General features: G+C 32.1%; 2 protein-coding genes across 2 annotated transcripts; one reads left to right on the forward strand and one right to left on the reverse strand.

Annotated features, from left to right (window-relative positions):
• Positions 1 to 1,096: 1,096 nt before the first annotated feature.
• Positions 1,097 to 13,313, reverse strand: LOC114330135 (ATPase H(+)-transporting accessory protein 2). Its single transcript, XM_028279449.2, has 5 exons — positions 13,201 to 13,313; positions 12,754 to 13,118; positions 11,277 to 11,414; positions 6,788 to 7,054; positions 1,097 to 2,282 (listed from the first exon to the last, which is right to left on the reverse strand). The coding sequence occupies exons 1-5, from the start codon at positions 13,241 to 13,243 to the stop codon at positions 2,094 to 2,096; spliced, it is 1,002 nt and encodes a 333-aa protein (XP_028135250.2). The 5' UTR covers positions 13,244 to 13,313; the 3' UTR covers positions 1,097 to 2,093.
• A 303-nt stretch (positions 13,314 to 13,616) lies between these two features.
• LOC114330133 (UPF0415 protein C7orf25 homolog) lies at positions 13,617 to 26,826 on the forward strand. The gene is made up of 5 exons (XM_028279447.2): positions 13,617 to 13,683; positions 13,743 to 13,947; positions 14,976 to 15,296; positions 25,220 to 25,882; positions 26,573 to 26,826. The coding sequence occupies exons 2-5, from the start codon at positions 13,786 to 13,788 to the stop codon at positions 26,684 to 26,686; spliced, it is 1,260 nt and encodes a 419-aa protein (XP_028135248.1). The 5' UTR covers positions 13,617 to 13,683; positions 13,743 to 13,785; the 3' UTR covers positions 26,687 to 26,826.
• Positions 26,827 to 27,589: the final 763 nt, after the last annotated feature.

Below are 27,589 nucleotides of genomic sequence, written 5' to 3' on the forward strand. Positions count from 1 at the left end.
TTTTACATAATATCAGACGACAAGATGGGGCCCCAATCGATTGGGGCCCCCCGCAAGCTTCATGCTGCGGGGGCCTCTGTTACGCCCCTGAGATGCACTATGTAGAGCTAAAAAGGTACAGTATAGAGCTTTTTTCAGTATTAAACTGTGCTAGAGGTGTGTCCTCAGTGTTCAGTCACCATGTCTGTGACCTTCAGTTTTAATAGATCTGAGACTAACTGAAAGACTTCTGTTAATGGTAACAATTTCCTTCACGTGAGCGTGGGTTTCTTATTTTGGACCTTATTGTGATTGTTTTTTTAGACCTATTTGATATATTATATCATTTGTTTTCTATTTATACTGGCCTCCCGCAACACGTTTTCCAGGAGATGTATGCGATTTTCTCCACATTTGAACATCCCGGATGTTATATTGGCCGAGGCTCTCTACAATATTTTTAACTTCTTGCCTAGTGGAAAGCATTTCGTCGATATGATTTGGATTTGATTGTGTACTTGGATATTCTTCCTCATTGTCTATGTTTACTTCCATATTTTTTTGTCCATTCACCAAATGTTCGAAATATTCCTTCCATCTGTTTAAAATGTCTTTTTCATCCATTAGATTTTTTCCATTTTGTTCTCTTACCATATTTTCTCCATTTTTTAATTCCTAGTTTTGTCCATAGTTCCCAATTTTTGCTTTTATTCCTCTTGCTACTTTGGTGATATCGTCATTTTTATAGATCTTTTCTTTCAACTTATTTTTATTTTTTATAACTGCTATTTTTTCTTCTCTGCTACTTAACTTAATACTTTCATACTTGGTGATCCTTTCGGACAGGTCCCAGCGCCACTTGCATCTTTAACCCTGTTTGAAGTAGCTAGTGTCGATGGTCACACTAGCCAGGGGGACCGACTGCGTAACGTAGCCTCCGAAGCACGGTAAACGGCTCGTATCATTTTTAGAAATGAAAATATCGTTGTTGGTGCCGATAATCGAACTCGTATCTTGCCGCTCAGCTACGACCGTCCATATCATGGTAGATATGACAGTCACATACATAAACTGGTGTTGATTTTAGTTTCATAGACTATTTTTCAATAAAAAAAACTTGTACTGTTTAATATTTTTATTTACAAGGGAATGTGTCTACTCGAAAAACAACCTTCAAATGTATGAACTGAAAATATACAATATAATAATACTTTTAAATTATTTTAATTCATATTTACATAACAAAAAAGTAATGCATTATTTAAAACAATATTCACAGACACAAAGTGAGTGATACTTAAAGCTTTCTATCACACAATTGACAGAACAGTGCAGCTTTTCAAAAGCATTGTAAAAACCTAATCATTCTGTGGTAACCGTATGATTTAATTAAGTAATGATTCATAATAAAGTGTAATATATAATGAGTAAAATGCACAAAATGATACTTAAATATTTAATAAGCACATATCACTTCAGGTTCTTATATACTTGTAAATTTGAAAGTGTAAGTTATTTTTGGCGTCATTAGTCTCTATATAGGTTATATTATGATAATGAATGATACTAAATATGTATAAGGTAGTAAGAGGTCCCAGGGTCAAACAGTACTGGTCACGCTTTAAAAACTGCTTTTGTAAGAAAACCCATGAACCCCTTTTTCTGTAAAGGTAAAAATGGTACATCCAATGGTTCTGTAACTTATGACTTTCATTCCGACACTTTGATGAGCAAACACTCATTCCTGTGACTTTACATTTTAAGGTTATAGACTAGCCTTGCAACAAATATGTTGAAAAATATCGTTTTTATATAATTTACTCATTAGCATTTATTTACTTTTTTGCGAAGTAATAAAATTTGTGGAAAAGAAAAATTATAGGCTTTTAATTTATTCTAGTGATCTTAAATACACTGTTGTGACGTGAACATATTATACTACTAACACCATCAAAAACTTTCCACATCTAAGAAATAAATTTTTCAACATTCAGCTATTTATCATGTCCTTTAAAAACTGCTTTGTATTGATGACAAGAAGAAAACACTCATATATATGACTGTACTAAACTTGGATTTTAGCTCCTAACTGAACATTGAAAAACAAAGTGGACTTAATTGTCTTTCTTCATTCTGGTGCTGGTCATACGGTAAATGATTGAATCGCGGCCCGGATCCATAGTACCAATAGCCATGCAGATAGCGATGAGGGAAAATAACATCACTACCCCAAACCACAAGATGAGATTAAAGATGACGGGGTAGTCCTTGCTGTAGTAACTTGCCAAGTTGTATTTGGTTTTCTGAAATAAAAATAATAAATGTAACAAGATGTAAGATTAGGGAACATCCATAAACTACGTCGTTGAAAAGGGGGAGGGGGACTTTGCTTATTACGACGGTATACGACACGGGGGAGGGGGACCATGAGTGCACATCCGACGTCGTTTGATGTTCACGAATATAAAAAATATACCATATTTTAGAATTAAAAAAAAATAGTATATTACTTTTATCGCATACTTTTCATTTTGTTTTTATCACTCACAGCCTTAATAATATTGCTAGCAGTTTTATACAGACTAACAAACAATAAAACATTGTTCTATGTATTTAAACAAACGCTTCTATACAGAACAACGTCTGGAAGCCATAAATATTAAACTATTCATTTATTTACTTAATACCCTGTGTAAAACAATTCTATAAGAATGAATAGAAATAAAATATTCTATTCAATTTTGTTAGTACACTGTATTTATACTTAATAAAAGAAATGGCATTGAAATTTGAAATCAAAACAAAATAAGTATCAACATTTATATGATGCAGTTAAGAAAGCATAGGAACTCTGATAAAAGTGTTGTCTTTTGTCCCAATAAAGCTAATTAGTTGTAAAGTGAATTGAGAGAAAAAAGTACGTGGATATTAATGAGCTACATAGTACATAGTAATACTGATTTGGATACATTCGTAAATAAACTTTGAGAGCTAACTTTAAAAAATCCAGAAAAAACATTGAATTTTAAAAAAATCACTAAAAAGGGGGGTCATGAGTTGCAATTGCGACGTCTGTATGAGGGGGGGGTCAACTGTAAACGACGCTTTACGACGGAAGTGGGGGAGGGTATTAAAAACTCCAAAATTTTTATGACGTAGTTTATGGATGTTCCCTTATTACTAGATTATTCAATAAGTTTTGTGGTTCGATAAGAAAAACACAATTTTATGGTTTAAAATACACTTTATTGTTCAGTGTAATGTCCCTGAATAGATTCCAATTTCCATCCCTGAAGTAAGAATATGTAAGGGCTGCAAAATATGTTTCAACAAATGTTATAGTGGAGTCACTGAAGGTTTTCACCTCCGATTTCGTTGAACCTTCCTCGATTGTCATGAAAAATGGTGAGTAGTTAGAAGATACTTCAAGGAACAAAGGTCACATGATGCCAACTTGCGCTTTTACCTTGGGGGTAGATGCCACCCCTTCTCGGGGGTGAATTTTTGAAGTTATACTTCTTTACCGGCGATAGAGGGTGATTTTTTATATATGTTAAAACCTATCAGCCCGGCGCATGCGCATTATAACTTTGTTCTGATTGGATGTTCAAATGACATGTCAAAAATTATTCGATATGGCAGCTGTAGGACAACTGTGGTTTGGAGGTAAAGGTAAAGGTAAACAAATGGTATTTAAATTCTTCTACTCGTGCTAGTTTTTATCCAAGCAATTCTATCTTCCAACCATTTATTGTTGTGAGGACAGAAACAAAAAAGTTTATAATATTGTAGTGACTTTTAAATAGTTTTTAAAAGCAACAGGTACGTAATAATTGTTAATGTATCATGAGTATAAACCTACCTATTTGATCTGCCAAAATACATAGTATGTAATACTTTTATTTATATAATTTGATTACCATCAAAATTTCTATCAATATTCACCTAATATATTGTTTTCTTACTCTATGTTTTGTTGTATTTTTTCAATTCTAAATCATTTCAAGTCAAAATTAAAATAATTTGATCAATTTTCAAAATATCAAAATATCACAAGTTTAATCCGTTTAGTTAGTCGATCTTCGTAAATAATAACACATAGTGTCCGTGGCTAAGCCAGCTAAGCGTTGAAGGCGAATGAATTCCAATACCAACCGCGCTTATCAGCGCTGGTTCGAGTCCCAATAGAAACTTTCTTTTTTGTTTTTTTTAATACATTTTATGATTGTAAGTATATTTATTACATAATTGTATTTTCAGAAAATACGTATTTAGTTAAAAAATTTTTCGACAATTAATGTTCAGACATCATTTGTGGCTTGTTTAATGTGTTTGTGTGTGTTTTATTCTTTTATTATTTTAATTTTTGGCACTGTTCTAATAAAAACGTTTGAGAAGTAGTAAGTATAAATTAGTTTAATATTTAAACAAAATATAAATAAAAAGTATATTAATTTCGTTTAAATCATATAATAGAAGTATAACTTCTTATGTGCGTACAAAGTACACACACACATTATTTTTTTTTTATTAAAAATAATACCAGAAATCGATAGAGGGGCAACTTCTAAGCAAAATTTGTTATATAAAGTTATTAACATAAATAAATACTTTTTGAGTTATTAAATATCAAAGATTTTATTTTTTCTTAAAAAAAATGCATGTTTTAAAGCTGTTTTTAACGTATTACTCAAAAACTATAAGCTTTTGTAAAAAAATTATTATTACCAAAATTAAAGATAATAAAAAATTTAATACACTCCGCTAAATTTAAAGAACTAAACTAATGTTATTTCAAAGTGAGTTATGGGTAATTGAATGTATATTTTTTTCGACGAGTACTCAATTTTAAGTATTTAAGCTAACATAACGGGAAAACGATGCATTTTATAGAATATACTTGTTAAGCACTTGTCAAAGTACTTCGGAGTACCTATCAAATGAGCTCCAGTATAAGTTAATAGCATCAAAATTAAACAAGTTATGATGAAAATAAGTTAACCCTTTCGATTTTTATAGAAAAAAGTGAAAAATAAAACATACTTCATTTCCACAAAAATTAAAATTTGAAGTAATCCTCACAAGAATATCTTTAGGTTAACATAGTTAATGATTTTAACAATTTTGATCGGTTTAGAATGCATATTTTTGAAAAAAAGATATAATTTAAAAAAATCAGAATTTTTAAAATTATCGTACTCTTTTGATATTAACTCCAAAAATACTCAAGATACGTAAAAAATGACATATAACTAAATTTTAGTTTTTCTGCTCCAAATACTTTATCCATTTTACTATTTCCGTAGAGTAAAAAATAACCGAGATAGAAACGTTTAAAGTTTCAATTTTGCTGCGAGAACCATGTAACCGGGGCCATTTAACCTTTTATTTTTAAAAAAGTAAGAGGTTTAAAAGACTAAATTCGACGTTTTTTAGTAGCTCTTGGAATCAACATTTAATTATTTTTTAGGTGAACCTGATATCTTAAAAATTAACGGAGTTATTTACAAAAAAACAATAACATTATTTGGAAAAATTTTTAAGAGATAAATTTTGAAAAATTTTTGGTGCATAAATTTTAATGCTATCAACTTATTCGAGGGCTTATTTGATAGATACTTCTAAGAACTTTGACAAATGTTTAATAAGTTTATGTTATAAAATGCTTCATTTTTCCGGTATTTAAGCTTGAATACTTAGATTTGGGTACTCGACGAAAAAAATATAGGTACATTCAATTACCTATAACTCACTTTTAGTTAACATTGAAAGGTTTTTCTAGTAAGGAGTTTATTTGATTTTTTATTGGCCTCAATTTTGATAATAATAACTTTTTTGTAAAAATTCTATATAGTTTTTGAGTTATTTATGAAAAATCGGTTAAAAACATGCATTTTTCTCACGAAAAATTAAAATCTTTGATCTTTAATAACTCAAAAAGTTTTGATTTATTTTAATAACTTTATATAACAAATTTGGCTTATAATTTGTCCCTCTATCGAATTGTGGGGTTATTTCTAATAAAATAATTTTCACCCCCGAAGAGGGGTGGCATCCACCCCCAGGGTAAAAGCGCAGGTTGGCAGCATGTCACCTTTGTTCCTTGAGATATCCTCTAACCACTCACCAATTGTCATGCAAATCGATGGAAGTTGAACGAAATCGTAGGTAATAGCTCATATCCACCTTCAGTGACTGCACTATTATGACCTCATCATTTGATGAAAAACGCTTTCTACGCATGCATCTTTTTTTTTGGTATTGAAACAATTCGAACATTTCATGGAAACAATTCATGGATTTTAGCCATTGTTAAAATGCTCATATAACAAGGTGCATTGTGACTTTAAGTGACTCAACGATTTTCCAATACCATATCCTGTATTTTTTCTATGATTTCTGGTGCTGTTTTTGGATGTCCTTAATGTGGATCGTCTTTAACGCTTGTATAACCACATTTAAATTCAACAACCCATCTTTCTACTGTGCTAATTAAACGCGAAGAGTCCTTATACACTTTCAACATTCGTACATAAATTTCCTTTATTTTTAAATATTCCAAAAATACAAATTCAATCACTGCACAATACTTGATTGTTTTCATTGTAAAAAATTCTGTGACACGTCAATACTAAATGGCTTGTAAACAAAGAATGAATTGACAGATTGAAATAAAACTTTATACATGCACTCTTATCGAACCACTAAACTTATTCAAAGGCCCAATACTCTTTATTAGATTTAATTTTTTATTAATTATCTAATGATAGGATAACTAAATAGTTATGGACAAATTAAAAATACTTACATCATCAGTTGGTTCATCAGCAGCAAGAATGCTTCTGCCTCTCCTAGTGTGGCTGGCATCACTCGTTACAACAGTGACAAGGACATATCCATTATAAAGTTTATTGAAAGCAGAGTTAAGTCTTAAAATACATTCGTTAAGAAGTTGTTTCGCTTCCAAGACTTGTGTAGAATTCTCTCCATACAAGTCTGAAACTGCATGAAGAGACGAAACTTCGAACCAGTATAGATCAGGGATGTTATCTCTCTTGATTTCACCTTCTTCGATCTAAAATTTAATGAATATAATGTAATTTATTGTATTTGTTAATATTTGTTTGTTTTTTTATCCAGTATAAGTATTGATTATAAACTTGTACAACTTAATAAGCAAGAATTAAACAACCTGACAAAAGTTAATAACTCCGCCTGCAATTTTGTTTGGTGTGATCGAGTAGCTCACAGAACTGTTGCCGGTCCCAAGCCCGGATAAAGGAGGAGGGGGTCTACAGCCAGGTTAGCACCCTACTGATAGACGTTAAATCCATAGCTCATAGAAACAGGATTATGCCTCGGAACAGGAATGATTTCATTACGACGACCAACGCGAGAAAAAGGACAACGAATTTATGGAAAAAGAAAAATATACTTCGCATCGGTACTTGGAATGTAAAGTCTCTAAACACAAGAGAGCAGGAAATCACAAAAGAGCTTGTAGAAAAAAATATACACATATGTGCACTACAAGAGACAAAGAAAAAAGGAAAGGGTCAAATTATGCTGGATGACTATCTGATGATTTACAGTGGTGTTGCAAAGGATACAAGAACCAAGCAAGGAGTCGCACTGCTAGTTCACAGAAAATTTGTACACCAAGTACAAGAGTGCCGATATATCTCCGAAAGAATAGTTAGTGTAAAAGTCAAACTGGATGTCAAGCCTCTGAACGTGATAGCGATCTATGCACCTGAGAACAACAGGGATGCCACCATAAGAGAAAACTTCTATGAACACCTTCAGACTGTAATAAACGAGATCCCAAATGATGAATATATAATCATTATGGGTGACTTTAATGCCCGTGTTGGCAATGACACAGTTCCGGGAATAAAACAACGATATAATGAAAATATCAGAAATGAAAACGGAGACCTTCTAACGGACCTCTGCAGCATAAATGAAATACGAATTAACAATACATTTTTCCCTCACAAAGAACAATACAAATACACTTTTGAAAACACTAGAGGACAAAGATCTATGATAGACTATATTCTGTCGAATAGAGAGTTACACCCGTCTCTAATCTTGGATGTAAGAGCACTAACATCGGCAGAAATAGAAAGCGATCATAAATTGGTATTGTGCAAAATCAGAATGAAAACACATCTATGTGATAACAAAACAGCAGAATACACCACCAAGATTAAAGTCGAAAGCTTACAGGACGACTCCACCAGATACCTATTCCAAAAAAGACTAACGGAAAAAAGCAGCAACATGTATATCACAGAAAGTGACGGAGTCGAAGAAAGTTGGGCAAAAATTAAGTCTAATATCTTAGCCTCAGCCAAGGAAGTTCTTGGTGAAAGAAACATTAATAAAAATAAATCGCTTCCAAGACGAAGAACTCCATGGTTTTGTACAGAAGTGAAGGAAAAATGTAAAGAGAAGAAAAAAGCCTACCTAAAATACATGTCAACTAAAACACAAGAGGCATACGATAATTATAAGACCATAAGAAACGAAACACATTCAGTAGTAAGAAGAATAAAAAACGATCACTGGGAACGTTTTTCGAAAGAAATGGAACATGATTTTTATGGTCTCCAAAAGGAAATATGGCGCTTTATAAGAGGTCAAAGAATGGAGGTAAAGGAACTAATAGAACCAAAACACATAAAAAAGGATACATGGATTGACTATCTAAAAAAGCTTTATGCAGAGGAAGAACAAATAATGCTAGAACCGGAAACACCAGAAATGACCACAGATGAAGATGTTAATATAAGTGCACAGGAAGTACGAAAAACACTCGAAAAGCTGAAGAACAGAAAAGCTGCAGGTAAGGATGGAATACCAAACGAACTACTGAAATATTGTGGAGCAGCAATGACAGAACAATTAACAACATTAATTAACAAAATCATAAAACACGGTAAAATACCGGAAGAATGGAGAACGAGCGAACTAATCCTACTATTCAAAAAAGGAGATAAAAAGCAGCCAGAGAACTACAGAGGTATCAACTTGTTAAATACTACCCTAAAACTTACAACTAAAATCTTACAAGACCTTATGAATCAGAGGATAAGTTTAGCAGATGAACAACAGGGTTTTCGTACTGGAAGATCGTGTACAGATGCAATATTCGTCATAAAGCAAATTACTGAGAAATCACTAGAGTATAATAGACCAGCATTTCTATGTCTGATTGACTTAAAGAAAGCATTTGACAGAGTAAGACTCAGGGATGTAATCCACCTTCTGTATAATAGAGAAATCCCTCTAGATATCATAAAAACTATTGAGAACATCTACCAAAATAACAAGATGGAAGTCAGAATAGATGGACAACTTACAGAACCTGTAGATATAGGCAGCGGAATAAGACAGGGAGACTCATTGAGTCCTCTGCTTTTCAATTTAATCATGGATGAAATCATCAAAAACGTCAACAAAGGAAGAGGATATAGAATGGGAAACAAAGAAGTAAAAATACTCTGCTACGCAGACGACGCAATATTGATAGCCCAAGATGAAGATAGTCTGCAAAGATCAGTCCACAGATTTAACATAAGAGCAAAAGAATTCAATATGACAATTTCATCTCAAAAAACTAAAACTTTAGTAATCAGTAAAGAACCAATCAGATGCAAAATAGAAATTGATGGTATCAGTATTGAACAAGTAATGGAAGTAAAATACCTTGGAATTACATTGTCAAGTTACGGAGACCTAGACAAAGAAGTGAGAAATCAAGTACAAAAAGCAAATAGATTGGCAGGATGCCTTAATAACACTATATGGCGAAACCGACATATTAACACTGAGATGAAGTCAAGAATTTATAAAGCCAGTGTAAGACCAATAATGACATATGCATCAGTACCAAGACCCGATACAGCCACAACACAAAGACTACTGGAAACGGCAGAGATGAGAGTACTGAGAAGAATTACAGGAAATACACTGAGAGATCGAAAGAGGAACGAAGATATTAGAAGACAATGTAACGTACAGTGTATAAACGAATGGACACTAAATAGAAAAAAAGAATGGAACAACCATATAACCAGAATGGGGGAGACACGTGTGGTCAAAATAGCACGAGATAAATCACCAATCGGCAGAAGTATCGGCCGACCGCGCAAAAGATGGAGCGACAACCTTCCATAGAGGTATCAATCCGCCAATGAACAAGCAGAATTGCTTATAAAGAGGAAGAAGAAGAAGAAGAAGAAGACAAAAGTTAATATAGTGTCTTTAATGTGGGTGCCTGAAAAGGTGCACGGGTTTTGAACGGGTGCATGGGAATGAATGAGCAAATTTCTCGGCAACAGAATGCTTGAGAAAAACCTTTTTTTCAGTCAGAACTATTCTGTGGCACCAATAAAGATGCTACAAAAAACGAGGTTCAGAAATGACAAGGATTTCATCAAGAGAAATGTAGAGCCACTCACAGATAAATCTAAACTAAGAAAATAATCAAGAACATTGGTAAAAAAACTGTGGAACAATTTTATGTACCTCAACAAACGAGAGATTAAAACGGCCACTGAAATGGTAACTGGACATTGCCATTTAAGAAACCACCTATACAAACTAGATAAGGCGAACGAAACATGGTGCAGAGTGAAATGGAAGAAGAGACTGCCTTACACATAATATGCTATTGCAATGTGCTAAGTGATGTGAGGCAGGAATTTACTGATCAACTGAGGATTGTGCCAGAAGAGATCATAAAATTACCAATAAGGAAATTGTGGGCCTATTGAGGTCACATTAAGGTTTTACAATAAAGTGCCAGAGATTAACGAGTCTCACATGAACTAAGAAGCAAAATTAATGGAATTTTTATAAAAAAATAAAATAAAGTGTGTAGTTTTAGTCCACATGGGATCTATTTAATTTGATAATGAAGGGTAAGATCTACAGGAACATGAACATTCTATTGAAAACATTATAATACAGTCGAACCCGCTTATTAGAATATCCGAGAGATGAATATCCCGGTTTAAGGAATAGAAATTTGAGATCCCGAAACATTTGAACTAGCCACCAATGATCGATTATTAGAATATCCCGGTTATAGGAATACTTTTGCTTGATACGAAGGCTATTCCAATAAGTGGGTTCGACTGTATATGTTACATGGACACTTTAACACCAAGCTAGAGAGATTAACAACTTATAGAAATAAAATGAATAAGAAAATGTATTGATATAATATCAAATAAAAAATATATATTGCAGACATTTCTTTTTTTATATTAAATGTAAATACTCACTCTTTGGGCAATTTCATTTAAAATTGTAATTTCTTTGATGAATTTTCTGTCTTCATCAACATCTAATTTCAAGGCTTTGTGGTTGAGTTGTTTTGAGTCTCCAGATGCGATGTCTTCAAAGATTTTGTACTTGTGGATCTAAAAAATATATGAAATACATAATTTATCTAAATTGTGATATGAATTATTCAAAATTCTTAGAGATTTCAAAAGGGTTATTCTAGGGTTCACCTGAAATGGCCTTTGTGAATACAGTTATAAATCTTTACTGAATATATTCATTTAAGTCATTGATCATAATAGAGATTATCAAAGTGAATCTTTTAATGCATAATTCTATGATCGTAATAAAATCATCTATATGATTCTCGAATAAAACTCTAATTTTAACTACATTTATCAAAATGCTACGTCTGGTCGACTCTTCTCTATGGAGTAGAAACATGGACCCTAAAACAGCAACTTACAAAAAATTGGAGGCCTTTGAAATGTTTATCTACCAGAGAATCCTCAAAATTTCATGGACATCGCATATCTCAAACAAAGAAGTGCTGTATAGAATATGTAAAGAATGAGAACTTTTCAACACAGTGAAAGTTAGAAAAACAATCATAGTTAGGACACATACTGAGAATCAATAAGTACCAACCAATATGCTCAACTAATAGTGAAAGAAAAAAATAAGGGAAAGAGCAGACTATACTAAATTTACAATCAAGATGCAGTAGAAATAAATAAACCAAGAAGCGTTAAAAGCTACTAGGAGCACTCCCGAATCATAATTTACAATGTATATACATTGTAAATCACAAATCATGATTTCCAAAGTTCATACATTGTAAATTATGATTCTAGAGTGCTCTTAGTAGCATTTAACGTGTCTTAGTTTGTTTATTTCTACTGCATCTTGAATGTAAATTTAGTATAGGAAGGAAAAGACTATATTGGCTAAGAAACATCAGGCAATGGGCAGGGCTAAATTTTGAACAGCTAATAAGAACAACTGAAGACTGACAAAAATTTACAATTGTAGTAGCCAACCTCCATTGATGGGAGGGCACTTTAAGAAGAAGAAGTAAAACCAGACAATTTTGTAATTTGCTGTGTTTAGCATTCATTTAAAGGTAAGAAAAGAAATATATGCAATAAGTATCGAAACCTAAAGTAGGGAACCATCCCATTACTGAAATAACACAAAAATATCAAACAGGTTTAGAAGATTATAATCTTTTGACCAAAGGATGCCACAAAAAGCAGTAAACTGATAATTAAAAATACCTAATAACTAATATAACTATTTCACTTCTCGTCTATTAATTAGATACAAATAATGTACTTCTGTAACTATAACCTTGTATTTATGATCACATGATAAATATCAAATCTGACGAGTATGAAATTAAAACATTTTATTCTTATTTATTTGCCAAGTTTAAGTATCAGAAGTTGTAGATGTATAAGAAGTTTAAACACTTACATCTTCTAATCCATTAGCTAGACGAACCCTGACTAAATTAGTATCTTCATTAGGATAATGTTCTTCGATTCTTCTTTCAATACTTCTGTAGACCTTAGATTCGCCTATGTCAGTCTTAAGAGGAAAGTGGTGGCCCTTTTGTTGGTCTATATCAGATACCCCATCCACATACACAGTTACTATAGCCTGGGCCACTCCAAATGGGTCTGACAGGAACATGCCCTTCCAGTTTGAGAAGTGTTCAGTGGAAAAACCAAGGGCTGCAGCGTAAACATCCTTTAAAGTGCTTTCTTTAAGGGCATCATGGCCCCTAAAGGTAAGACTTGGAGCATGATGCAGCACTGAAAATTCCCCAGCACCTAGTGCTGCAATAATAAAAAAAAATTTAAATACAGTGGATGTATAGATTTAATATTTTTTAAATATCAATACTTAGTGTAAAATTACCTGTGGAAATTAACAAAGTCGTCAACGTTAAGTAGAAAATCATTTTTCTTTCACCAAATCAAACACCACACACCCCTGCAAATCATATGACACTGACAGCAGTGACAGCTCTGGCTGTCAGTGTCATATGATTTACAGTGCTGCCAAGTTCAAACAAGCTTTTTCCCTCTTACCTTAAAAATTCCCACTTTTATGAAAAAAATTGACTCCTGTGTCAAAACAATATTTATTAACGAAAAATAAATGTACATAAACTATGCATAAACTGGTACATAGCAAAGCAAAAAGCGTGTAATCTGAAAAACAAATTTTCATTCTTATATATTAAAAATTCCCTCAATAAGGGAAATTTGCCTCCGCTTGGCAACCATGAGCAAAAATATTAGGCATTTCTTCTTTTTTAAAAATTATGGTCAATGGTCATGGACATATGAGCTAACTAAATATTTTGACGTTTCAAATTAAGGTTACACAAGTCCACAAGTAACAAAATATTTCACCAGATTTCTCTTGAAAATAATTATTGAAACTTGTATTTTTAGATACTGACCTTTTGTGTTCCTTCCTTAGTTTTCTACGGACAATATGCACGTAGAAATAGAGGATGATTATGCATTAAAGGATTTAGCTACGAAAAAAATAATATTTGGAGAAGAACTAATTAAGTCAATTGAAAACTTTAAACATATTGAAGGTTCACAAAAACTGAGCAGAAAAATCAGTCAAGAATTGAAATTCTTAAGAAAAGTAAGTCGTTTATCTTGTATGTACATATGTATAGGGTTAACAGGCTTTTTAAGCCCTTTGCTGGATGGATAATTTCCATCATTTTCTGTTCTTAGGTGTCAGCTTCCAATCTCTGATTCCCAACTCACTGACAACTTCCTTTACTGCATCTCTCCATTTCCTTCTTGGTCTTATTCTCTTTTTTTGTCCCAGGTGCTCTCCAATCAATATTCTTGACTTGTCTGCACTCCTGTATTTTTTCTATATGACTGAGCCATTCTAGTCTGAGTTGTCTCACTATTTTTGATATAGACAGGTTAGCATACAGTTAGTGCTCTTCTTCATTCGTTTGTTGTCTCCATTTTCTTTCATCTACTTTTCTGCAAAATATTCTGTGAAGTATCTTTCTTTTCTAGGCTTACAATCTATTCTGTATGGTTTTATTCAGTTTATTTTAGTCCATGTCTCGGCCCTGTATAGCGTTGTGGGTCTAATTATTGTTTTGTATAGTCTTATTTTTGTTTTACACGATATCTATTACTCTTGGTCAGTCTTTACTTTATTTCTGCTTCCTCCTTACAGTCTTATCAAAAATGTACCCAAATACATAATATTTATCCACCCTCTCAAATTATACCTCTGATCACTTCCAACTTACAAATATCCATTGAGTTTTCTTCTTTTCTCCTCACAATTTCCATGTACTTGGATTATTTATGTTGACTTTCAGTCCAATTGTGGTGCTAGCCTGAAACAGTCTTTTTGCTGCACTTACCAGTTCTTCTCCACTTCTTGCAATGAGAACCACATCATCAGCATATGCCAGGCATTGGTATTCCTTGTTGAAGAGTTGCGGACCTATTTATTATTATTTTTGGACCTATTTAATATATATTAATCTTATTATTTTTGTTTGTATTGGGAACTCATTTAGCTTTTCTATTACTTTATTTCTGTCGATTGTATTACAAGCAGCCTTGTAATCCATAAACAGTATAAGTTGTTTATCTTATTTGATTTATAAATAAATTGTGTTCTTATTTTTTTAGGCCAACAAAAATAATTCCTTAAAAAAAGAACATCTGCAATGCTCAAATTTAACTCATTTCTCTGCTCTCATCGACACCTTGAAAACTGTAGAAAGATGTCAGAGTGTAAATAAAGTATTTGTGCTGGACGATAGAAAAATTACAGTTGATATTATTAGTGATGGTGGTTTAACTTGGACTAAAGTAATTGCTCGTAATCCTAAGTCGGTTAGTCAAATATGTATGGGAAATGCCAGCTATGGGGTGAGAAGTATAATTGATCAAGCTGAGGAATACATTAGATGTGCAAAGCAGTACCCATGTTTGTTTCAATTTCCAAAGGTAGAGATTCACATATCGTACCTCAGCTCAAACAGTGTCACTCACAACTCAAAAAAAAACTGAAAACGGTTTTATTGCACCAATTTAATATAAGTACAAAATCCTATTTCAAAAAGTATTATGTCTATGATTCAAGTATGTGTCGTTAGATGACTACTGTCATTATATGGTTAACCAAAATCAACAATGCACTGAACATAAACAGTATCATATATCAGCTTGCGCAAGGCAGTTGTCCATCTAAGATCTGTATAAAGTGTTGTTTGTCTAGTTAAGACAATATATGCGATTGCTTTATTCAAAACAATCTGCGAATGTGCTCAAGAAAAGTGACACTTTTAAAGTCGATTTGCTAATCTGAGACACAACTGTCTAGTGACGTTGGAAATTTATTTTTAGAAGTGACTGGAAATTACTACACAACCAAACACACCTACTCATAGCCAATATTACTAATAGTAAACAGACATAAATAACATAAACCTTACGCCAATCAATAATTATTTATTTACACCATTATACAGGGTGTTTGGTAAAGAATGGGCCATAGCTTAACCTCAGCTTCCTGAGGTTAAAATAGGCCGATTTAAGCTAACTTATCTTAGTACAAAGTTTATAATAACCGAGATACAGGGTGTCAAATTTGAACATTTTTTTTTCCTGACATGTATGGGATAACAACATGAAATTTGGTATGTGGGGGTTTTTTGGGTCGAGAAAACTAAATTCCCTACCAAAAATTATGTATTGCCCAGAGGGCGCCACATACGCCTTTCAGCACTCATTTATTACGTTCAATTTTTTTATGCCCCACTCTGTATAATTTTGACATTAAATTTTATTCTCCTATTAGTTTTACTTAAAAAAGGTATACTTCCTTCATCTCCCTAAACTCAACCGTTTTCGAGATAAACGTATTTTAAATCTGCGATACACCATCATTTTTAGCATAATATCTATTATATTATCATAATATCATTGTAGTTACACCCGAAAAATAACTTAAAACCATAATAATTGTGCCAGTTCTCAAATTTATGTCATTGCATTGCAAATTCCATTTGAAGAAATTTGCGATACATTTTTTGGATAATTTTATGGTTTTAAGTTATTTTTCTGGTGTAACTACAATGATATTATGCTAAAAATTATGTTGCACCGCAGATTTAAAATGCGTTTATCTCGAAAACGGTTGAGTTTAAGGAGATGAAAGAGGTATACCTTTTTTAAGTAAAACTAATACGGGAATAAAAATTTTAATGTCAAAATTATACGGAGTGACGGATAAAAAAATTGAATGTATTAAATGAGTGCTGAAAGGCGTATGTGGCGCCCTCTGGGCAACACATAATTTTTGGTAGGGAATTTAGTTTTCTCGTCCCAAAAAAACCCCGCATACCAAATTTCGTGTTGATATCTCATGCCTGTCAGGAAATATTCAATAATAAATAAAATAAAAGTTTAACTTTGACACCCTGTATCTCGATTATTATAAACTTTGTACTAAGGTAAGTTAGCTTAAATCGGCTTATTTTAACCTCAGGAACCTGAGGTTAAGCTATGGCCCATTCTTTACCAAACACCCTGTATATTGATTACAAGTGAGAAAATTATTTATTGTACAAAATAAAAATACTTTGTAGAAATAAATTCCACAAAATTGTGTGAATTTAGTATACACTCCCACTATTTCCAATAATTCTTCTTTCTTTAATGAAAAATTAAGTTGATTTGAGCAGTTAATAGTGTGAGGTAGGAATTATTACAAGCGGATACCTATACATTCTCAGCCATCGTCCCGGCATAGGAGCGCGTGCGCGAAAACTATGTATATTTGTAATTTTAATAATTATTCTCGACAATGATTATCAAATTTCAAATTATTGGTTAAAATAAGAAATATTATTGTTTTTCTATTTTACTAGTCCATTATAATTAATGGGTTGCCAGAGTTGTAGCTAATATGATTCAGACTAGGTATTATTTACTTTCTTGACGATAAAATGAAAAATACAGTCTCTAATAATAATTATTCCTTGTAGTAGAGGATCCGATATAAGGTCGATTTAAGTAATTAGCATGTTAGCAATTACAAAAAACAAGGGTTGCCCTATCTAATCTTGTTCTTAACTATAATTAATTAATAATTAAAAAATCACATTTTTTTATGAATTTAAAAAAAATTCGACCCGGGCAGTTATTATTTAAGATTTTTTGGATCATTCTAAACAAAAAAGGTATTTTGTAATTTTTTTCTAAAGTTGATCGTTTTCGAGTTATAAACATTTTAAAACTGAAAAAAGAAGGAAAGATGACAATTTTAAAGGCTCAGAATCACAAGTAAAAAATATCATTTTTGTATTCATCAAGAATTAAAGAACATAAATTCAAGTTCAAGCCTTGTTAGATCAGTTCTTGATAAGTCTTTTGAACTTTCATTCTGAAACATTGTTTTTTAGTTGTTAATGCCCGTCTCCCCATAAGAAACCTTCCTCGCATGAACAATTAAAAAATATATATTTTTAGAATAAAACATGGCTAAAATTCTTAACGAGACCTGATAGAAAAAGGTTTGAACTTGAATTTAGATACTCGATGATGATGATTACAAAAATGATACATATTTTTTATTTGTGTTTTTGAGCCTTGAACATTGTCATCTTTCGTTCTTTTTCAGTTTTAAATTATTTATAACTCGAAAACGATCAACTTTAGAGAAAAATTACAAAAGACCTTTTTTGTTTAGAACGATCCAAAAAACCTAAAATAGTATCTGCCCGGGTCGAATTTTTTTTAATTCATAAAAAAAATTTAATTTTTTAATTATTAATTAATTATAGTTAGAACAAGATTAGATCGGGCAACCCTGCTTGTTTTTTGTAATTGTTAACATGCTAAATTACATATCCAATAGTTTTTATCCATTAAACAGATCGGTGCAAATCGACCTTATATCGGATCCTCTACTCTTCTGCAAGGTATACAATAATTATTAGAAGCGGTATTTTTCATTTTATCGTCAGAAAAGTAGGTAATACCTATTCTGAATCATATTGGCTACAACTCGACAACCCATCAATTATAATAGACTAGTAAAATAGAAAAACAATATTATTTCTTATTGTAACCAATAATTTGAAATTTGATACTCATTGTCGAGAATTATTAAAATTGCAAATATACATAGTTTTCCCGCACGCGCTCCTGTGCCGGGACGATGGCTGAGAATGTATAGGTATCCGCTTGTGGAATTATTGTGTTTACCCCAGTTAATAGGGAAAAAAACATGAAAAAATGTTAAACAGGGTTCTGAAGGTGCTAAACGGTAGATGAGAGATAACTGATGATAATTCCGTGAAGACGTACAACTAATTTTTCTTCTTCTTTTTTTTTAAACAGTTACAAAGAATGAAAAACTCAGTTTTTTGACGATAAAACGCTTCTTGTGCATTTTAGAGAAAAATATTTCGAATAAATATTGTAGACCTTACAAAGTTCTTTAATTTGGTGGAAAAAGTATTGAGTTATATAAACAATTGACCGAGATAATTGCAAAAAATCCTCATTTTTGCACTAATTTATAAATATTAATAACTTTACTTTTTGCATAATGATATATAATTTAACTACTTTAAATTATGCCATTTAATGGGCTATTTAAGTGTGCTAAATTTCAACCAGATCGACCAAATAGTTTATAAGTTATTCAATTTGTTTATCCCAGAGAGCAATTGTTTATACAACTGTTCTTGCCCTAACAGTGACTCTAGAGATATTTAGCAAATCGCAATTAGTTATTCGAGACTACATTTTTAAGATATATTAAAAAAATTTAACATTTCATTAAAATTGTTATTAAAAAAAAACCGTTTGAAAAAGGCCTTACTTTTTAGGTTATAAACAATTGGAATAACTGACAGTTTTTATGTCACACGCTTGCATGTAGGCTCACTGAAAACCTGATGAAAAATACATATTAAAAAAGAAAAAATAATTTTATATGACTAATAGGAATCAAGTTAGTATTTTTTTAATAAATCAAATTTTGCCTTGTTTATAATCATTAAGAGCTGAAAATTGAACATATTGTATTTATAGGAATCTATATTTTATGATCCAGTTTATAGATTGCATAAGCAGTGAAATAATAAAAATTTATTATTATAACGGTATTGCTAAACTGACGGTACTCGTGAAACACCACCAACGAAAGTGAAAGTGTGAACTGTTCGAGCTTCGCCTTTTTTGGAAAAAAACTGCAATAAATTATAACCTTCCATAGCACGCGCAATCTTCTTTTTTTAACTGGAGTAGCTCAAGAAAATAATAAAAATTGTGCAAATTTCACCTTCCGGGAAAATTGGAAAATCCCGTGAAAATCAATTGATTCAATTTTACTATAAAAGTTATTAAATTTTACAAGTATTTCGTAAAAATTCTTTAAATTTTATTAAATATAGTATATTTTTTATATAAGTATAAAATAATGATAAATTAGTACAATACATTATTTTTTTTTATTTGCAATAATTAAAATTAAATTTAAATTAAGAAGTATTTAAAAGTCCTTAATAGTTTTTAAAAAATTAATTTTTGTTTTATTATGATTTAATTTAAAGAAGCTATTAATATTTGTCTAGGTAGGCATCTAATAAGTATAAAAATAAAAAATAAAACATTGTTTATGAATTTTAATTTGATTATTCTAGTGAACATCTACAACTTCTAAACTTCTCGGCAAGTTATAGTTCATCCTCTACAAAGTCTGACTCGACATCGTGAAAACCACTGCAGCGCGATTGCAACATTTTTCCCCTCTTCTTCCACTGCACAGTTTGTACAAAGATCCGTACAGTTTATACCATATTTTTTACATCCACATCTTGTACTTTTGCAACCCGTTGAACATTTACATGTTATTTGTTTTAATATCACTTCAGGAATCAAACAATCTAAGGTGTAAATAGGTTCAAGATCCATATCAGTTTTTTTCCATCCATATTGGGTATGCGTAGCATCCAGTTTTTTACCTAACCAGTGTTGTAATTGACGATAAACGCAATTTTTCCAATTTAAAAGTTTTTTTCCCTGTATTTCTTATAAATTGTAAAAAGCGTAACTCATTTAATGTCAATATGTTATTGTGTTTTTTTGTATAATATGTAACATCAATTGCAGCAGAATACAAAGCAACAATGATATCACAACCGTTTTTCATGATGTCCTCATTGTTAGCATTCTCGTCATAAAAAATATTTATCAGATATAAAATTTCTGACGATGCAGTTAATAATTTAAATTTTCCTTGATTAAAAAAAGAGGAAGTTGTATCACATCCAGTAAAATATATAAGAACCCAACGTATTTTCTTATATGAGAATGTTTAAAACTATTACAACTATAATAAATAGATATATTGTCCTTTTTCGCTTTTTTTTTCAAAATATATGTTATTGTCCGGAGCAGAGAGTTGCGTCAATATTATGAGTATATCGGTATCATTACCAATTTTTACAACGATCTTGTCAGGTTCATATGTATGTTCGTAAAGAGCTGTCTGCACTATTAATACGTCTGCATCTTCATCTGCTACTTTAGTTCAGTACCCAGATTTGTTAAGCTCTGCACATAAAAGTTGATTTAATTGTAAATTGTTTTAAATTGGGATTCCATTCTAAAAAATAAAACTATTCTCACCTTCACATTCGTTGGCGGTGTTTCACGAGTACCATCAGTTTAACGGGCCATGACTTTTTATTTTTTCACTGCATATGCAATATATGAAGAGGGTCATAAAATATAGATTTTCTTAAACAACTTATTCAATTTTCAGCTCTTAATGTTTATAAACAATGGAAATATTATTTATTGAAAAAAAAATCTAACTTGATTTCTATTGGTCATATAAAACTCTTTTTACTATTTTAATATGTATTTTTTCACCATCTTTTCAGTGAGCCTACATACAAGCGTGTATCATAAAAACTGTCAAAGTTATTCCAATTGTTTTTAACCTAAAAAGTAGAGTTTTTTCAGACGGTTTTTTTAATAACAATTTTGATAAAATCTTATAACATTTTCAATACATCTTTAAATTAAGGTCTCAAATAATCGACTGGGATTTGTAAAATATTTCTAGAGTCACTGTTAGGGCAAGAACAGTCGTTTAAACAATTGCTCTCTGGGATAAACAAATTGAATAACTTATAAACTATTTGGTCAATCTGGTTGAAATTTAGCAAACTGAAATAACCCATTAATTGGCATAATTTAAAGTAGTTAAATTAAATATGGTTGTGCAAAAATACAGTTATTAATATTTATAAATTAGTGCAAAAATGAGAGTATTTTACAATTATCTCGGTCAATTGTTTATATATTTCAATATGTGTCCCACCAAATTAAAGAACTTTTTAAGGTCTACAATATTTATTTGAAACATTTTTCTTTAAAATGCACAAGGAACGTTTTATAGCCAAAAAACTGAGTTTTTCATCCTTTGTAACTGTTTAAAAAAAAGAAGAAGAAAAATTAGCTGTACGTCTTTACGGAATTATCATCAGTTATCTCTCATCTATCGTTTAAAACCTTCAAAACCCTATTTAACATTTTTACGTGAAATCGATGATTCTTTTCCCTATTAACTGGTGTAGTTGTATGTTTCCTATTCCCAATGTGTCAAAATGAATCTCGGCTGAGCGAATTCAGTATACTTATTTATTTTTTTTTGTAGTAGGTATGTTTTATTTAATTTTGTTACTTATATTTAAAGTATAAGTGTCTTATACATTAAGAAGTATATCTAAAATAGTTACTGTTATAATTTTAATAGTTTTTGAGTTAAACCCGGAAAAGTTCTATTAGCAGTAACATTAAACATTGTTTTCTTGATACTTTTCTTTTTTGACTTATGACACTGTTAGAGCAGATGTGTATAAGCACCATTTTTTTATTCACATAAAAGCAAGTATTTGTCATTAGCTTAGGTTCCCTCTGTTTTGTTAGTTTTTTTGCATATTAATTTATTAGGGCAGTCAATGAGAGTATTTGGCTCCGAATTCCATCCTACTACATCGATTTACTTGATATTTTCACAGTAAGTAGGGAATAGCTCATGAAACAAAGTCTACCTTATGCCGATGTGTGCTTTTATCTTGGGGTGGTTCCCAACCCTTCTCGCGGGTGAAAAATGTTTTGGTTAAAATAGCCACGGAAGAGGCTAGAGAACCTAATTTTAAGCAAAAACTGTTCTATAATTATTCTTTGAAAACTCAATACTTTTTGAGTTATTCGTGGTTGAAAATTGGCCATTTTCATTGAAAAATGACATCTTTTCGGACGGATTTTTGCGAATACCTTAAAAACTGTAGGTTATAAAAAAACAAAGAGATTCGTTTCTTCTTAAATCTTCTAGTTTAAATACAAAGCGGGATATGGTAGGTAAGAAGAGTTTGTTTTCTTGCTGCATGCTCAAATCGTATTCAACTTGAAGTAACAGAGAAACTGTCGATTTTAGGTGTATAATGATACTAATAAGTTTTGTAGTGCTTGAAAATACCTTTAAAATGAGCAATACTAAATGTCGATTACATTCCAACTAAGCGAGATATTCTGCAAAAAAGTTGATGACTAATGTATTTTAAGAAGAAATGAGAAGTATATTTAACCCCTCATCCATCCCAATTTAAATACATCGTTTTCCTTCTACAATACTTTTTATTATAGTGTTATTTCTATGTTCAAAAAGATAGACTGGATTAAAATGAATGGTTTTTGAAAAAAATAAGATCAAATTATAGAGCGCATTTTTAAATTTTCTTAAAAATCTTCCTTTTCCGCCATGTAACTCGAAAAAGAAAGAGATACGAAAAAAAGATACTACACAAAAATGTAGGGCTTTTTCGGATATAAATTTCATTTTTATTTTTCATTACTGTATCTCTTATCATTTCCAAGTTATATGGAGAAAGAGAAGATTTTTAAGAAAATTTAAAAATGCTCTCTATAATTTGATCTTTTTTTTCAAAAACCATTTATTTTAAACCCATCCAACTTTTTTAACATAGAAATAACACTATAATAAAAGGTATTGTCGAAGGAAAACGATGCATTTACATTTTGGTGGATGGGGGTTAAAATTACTTCTCATTTTTTCTTAAAATACATTAGTTATCAGTTTTGTTTGCAGCATATCTCGCTTAGTTTTAATGTAATGTACCTTTAATGTAGCTCATTTTAATGGTCTTTTCAAGCACTATAAAATGTATTAGTGGCATTATACACCTAAAATCGACCGTTTCTCTGCTATTTCAAGTTGAATACACCAATTTGAGAATGTACCAAAAAACAAACCATTTTCACCTACCATATCTCTTTTTGTATCATAACAAGTAATTGGACTTCGTAAGTCCTAGGTTTTCACCCAAACTAATCGAAAGTAGAACTTTAAGACGATATTTGAATTTTACGTGTAACTTTGCGTGGATTGATATACGAATTTACTAATGTTGAGTCATTCTTACTAAACTTTGACATTTGTCACCTCATTTGTGATTCTACCTGGTATAATGGCAGAGGAGTTACATTGGCGGTCCTACGGACCGACGGAAAGATTGCCCAGGCCAAATATCTCACCTTAGTACCATCCTTGGATTATCAGCTTTTATTTGACACCTCATTTGTCATTCTACCTGGTATAATGACGGAGAAGTTATATTCGCGGTCGTACGGACCGACGGAAAGACAGCCTAGGTCAAATATCTCACCTTTAGTACCATCCTTGGATTATAATCTTTCATTTGACACCTCATTTATCATTCAAGCTGGTATAACGATGGAGGAGTTATATTCGCGGTCGGAGGGACCGACGTACAGACCGCCTAAGTTAAATATCTCACCTTTAGTACCATCCTTGGATTATCAGCTTTCATTTGACACCTCATTTGTCATTCTACCTGGTATAATGACGGAGGAGTTATATTCGCGGTCGGAGGGACCGACGCACAGACCGCCTAGGTCAAAAATATCTCACCTTTAGTACAATCCTAGGATTATCAGCTTTCATTTGACACCTCATTTGTCATTCTACCTGGTATAATGACGGAGAAGTTATATTCGCGGTCGTACGGACTGACGCACAGACCGCCTAGGTCAAATATCTCACCTTTAGTACCATCCTTGGATTATAAGCTTTCATTTGACACCTCATTTGTCATTCTACCTGGTACAATGATGGAGGAGTTATATTAGCGGTCGTACACACCGACGGACAGACCGCCAAGGTCAAATATCTCACCTTTAGTACCATCCTTGGATTATCAGCTTTCATTTGACACCTCATTTGTCATTCTAGCTGCTATATTGCCGGAGGAGTTGTGGTTACGGACAGACGGACGTGGATAATACAAAGATTTCACATTTTTTCAAAATGGGTGAAAACAACTAGAAGATTTATGAAGGCAAGTGTCTCTTTGTTTTTTTATAACCTACAAAAATGTTTAATATAGTTTTTTTAGTTCGATGCGTAGTTTTTAAGATATTCGCAAAAAACCGTTCGAAAAGGTGTTATGTTTCAATGAAAATGGCCGATTTTCAACCACAAATATCTCAAAAAGTATCGAGTTTTCAAAAAAAAATTATAGAACAGTTTTTGCTTAGAATTATGTTCTTTAGCGAATTCCGTGGTAATTTTAACCAAAAAATTTTCCACCCCTAAGCAGGGGTGGGAACCACCTCCAAGATAAAAGCACACATCGGCTTAGGGTTTCTTTGAATTAGGAGATAAGTAGAGGCTAGGCCCAAAATTTCATTAAAATCCATGCAGTAGGATATAATTCGGAGGTAATATCCTATTCTTGCTCCCATTGACTGCGGCGTATATTGAAAACGTAGCTTTCTTATCGTTCCGTTGTTCCTGTTTGCAGATAATTTTTGTCTTCACCAATGGAATAGGCAGTCACATAGCAGCAAAACTAGAATCTCGTGGTATCATCGTCCAAGGAGAAAGAGTTAGTGACTTTCCCTTAGACTCTGATTCTGATAGTGATATAGAAGAAGAGTACCCAAATATTTCAGATTTGTCCACGAAAGATATAGCCAACATAAACAAAATAAATCTAGACGTTTCTGCGATGCTAGCCTATTGCAGTTCTGTGACAAATGGTAGTGCTGAGTTGTATGACTTCAATGTACCAGTATTAAAGCAGCAAGCCGAGTGGGAGAGGCTGAGGCCACAAAAACCAATTTTAGATAATTTCTTCGAAGGAAAAAAGCTTTACTGCTGTCAAACAGCTAAGGATAATTTCGTGAATATTGTAGAAACTGTTGGAGGTCCGACTGAAAAGATCAGGGCTGAAGAATTACTAAAGAGGTTGATTGTTTTGCGTGATGATGCTGATTACAGTTCTACAGACGATGGGGAAGAGTTTAGGGATATATTCGGTGAGGTTCAGTATAGCGACGAAAATATTTTGAAAGTGGGAGGAAAAATTAAAGAAAGGTCACTAACTGTTTTTACGTTTGGAGACAGGATTAAGGCTGTTACTGTCACAGCTAATGACGGATTTGTTCGAGCTGCAAGACAACAGGTAAGTAAAATAATGTCGATATTATGATTATAAATCCATCTTAAACATTTTTTTTTCAAAATTTTCATTCTTGCTTTCTTATTTTTGATTATTTTCTTCTTCTTTGCCTTCTATCATTCATTTTTGGCCATGAGCCTCTCCCAACTTCTTCCATCTATCTCTATCTTGAGCAGCATACATCCAATTTGTGCCGGCTATTCATTTTATATTATCTACCCATCTCATCTGTGGTTTTCCTCTTAGTCGTTTACCTTTGCAAGGTCTCCAGTGTTGTATTGTGGCGTTCCAATGTTGGTCTTTTGGTCTAGTAATGTGGCCTACGAAGCACCATTTGAGTTTGGAAATTTTTGTTGCGATATCCTTGACTTTTGTTTTGGTTCTTAATCAAAGAGCTTGATTTCATTAACTCGTTCAGCGCCCACGCCGACAGTGTATCGGCATGAGGGTTTCATCAAGGGTGACGACGACGCACGAGTGTCGGCGGTAGTATTTCGTTATTAAATGGGCCATTCAAATACGTGGTACCAGCCATGTGGTGTTTGTTCAAGATGGACAGAACAGAACGTGTTAAGGAGCAAACCAGAGAGTTTCGTAGGATTGCACCTCTAAAAAACAGTGAGAACACGTTTAACTTTTCTCTTTGCGTAATATTTTAAGTATTTTAAACTGAAACGCATATTTCCTTTTCAGGGTATTAATTTTGTAGTATTTATACACGAATCCAGAGCCTTAACGGAACAAAAGGAAAAAGCTAAAGCGATCCCTATTGAAAAATTAAGTTCGTCTGCAGCTTCTGTTACATAACGGAAAAAAGCTATAAACCTATACGTACTTACACAAATTTAAAGTTATAACAATATTGTACTTTATATAATTAATTTTTTTATTATTACTTTTTGTATATTGAACAATAAAACCATTTCGTATTCTGTGATTATTAAGAACAGTAATTTTCTTTTTGTATATAAAAATTTTTTTGGAGAAATAATTTGCCAAAATAAAATCAGATCATGAGATTTTCTCCAAATTCCCAAAGTGATCTTTTATTATTCACAATTGAGTCATAAAAAGTTGAGTAATATTGCCACTTCCGTTGCACATTAACATAGAAATAGTAATCGCGGCAAAGACTCTTAAAGAGTTGTAACGCCATTGATAATTATGATTCCAGTATCTTCCAGATGAATCATGGGCATCAATCCAGTTCATCCAGACAACTTACAATATACAGTTTCTATGATACATTCACTTAAAATTCGGTCTGAGATGGCAGGATTAAAAATAACTTTGAGAAATCTAAACTTATCACAAATTTTATGACAATAATACCATACAACACACAGACACAAATAACTGGGATACGAGATCAAAATAAGTAGAGACAATGAAATACAGAGGCGAATAGGCCTGACATGGGCAGCAATTGGCAAACTAAGCCATATTCTAAAAAGTGCAATTCCTATATGTCTCAAGCGAACGGTTTGTAACCATTGTGTTTTGCCCGTATTACAACAAACTTATGGAGCAGAGACTTTGTGTGTGTGTGTGTGTGTGTGTGTGTGTGTGTGTGTGTGTGTGTGTGTGTGTGTGAAACAATGGCTTGGATGCGAGTCCGTTAGCCACAGATTTTTATTTTATTTTTACCTCAATTTATTAGTTTTGTTATATTTATACGTATTTCACTTAAATGATTATATTTGTTTCTTT

Source organism: Diabrotica virgifera, chromosome 2, assembly GCF_917563875.1.
Source record: "Diabrotica virgifera virgifera chromosome 2, PGI_DIABVI_V3a".
In the NCBI taxonomy this organism is placed as follows: Eukaryota; Metazoa; Arthropoda; class Insecta; order Coleoptera; family Chrysomelidae; genus Diabrotica; species Diabrotica virgifera.

What these genes read in the sequence shown, in the direction of transcription:
- LOC114330135 (XM_028279449.2), bottom strand. Translation starts at nt 13,243, where the DNA reads ATGATTTTCTACTTAACGTTGACGACTTTGTTAATTTCCACAG. An exon ending in GACTTTGTTAATTTCCACAG is followed by an intron (nt 13,119 to 13,200) that starts GTAATTTTACAC and finishes TTATTATTGCAG; the next exon opens with CACTAGGTGCTGGGGAATTT. An exon ending in TAGCTAATGGATTAGAAGAT is followed by an intron (nt 11,415 to 12,753) that starts GTAAGTGTTTAA and finishes TATATTTTTTAG; the next exon opens with ATCCACAAGTACAAAATCTT.
- LOC114330133 (XM_028279447.2), top strand. Translation starts at nt 13,786, where the DNA reads ATGCACGTAGAAATAGAGGATGATTATGCATTAAAGGATTTAGCTACG. An exon ending in GTTTGTTTCAATTTCCAAAG is followed by an intron (nt 15,297 to 25,219) that starts GTAGAGATTCAC and finishes TCCTGTTTGCAG; the next exon opens with ATAATTTTTGTCTTCACCAA. An exon ending in TTCGAGCTGCAAGACAACAG is followed by an intron (nt 25,883 to 26,572) that starts GTAAGTAAAATA and finishes TTTCCTTTTCAG; the next exon opens with GGTATTAATTTTGTAGTATT.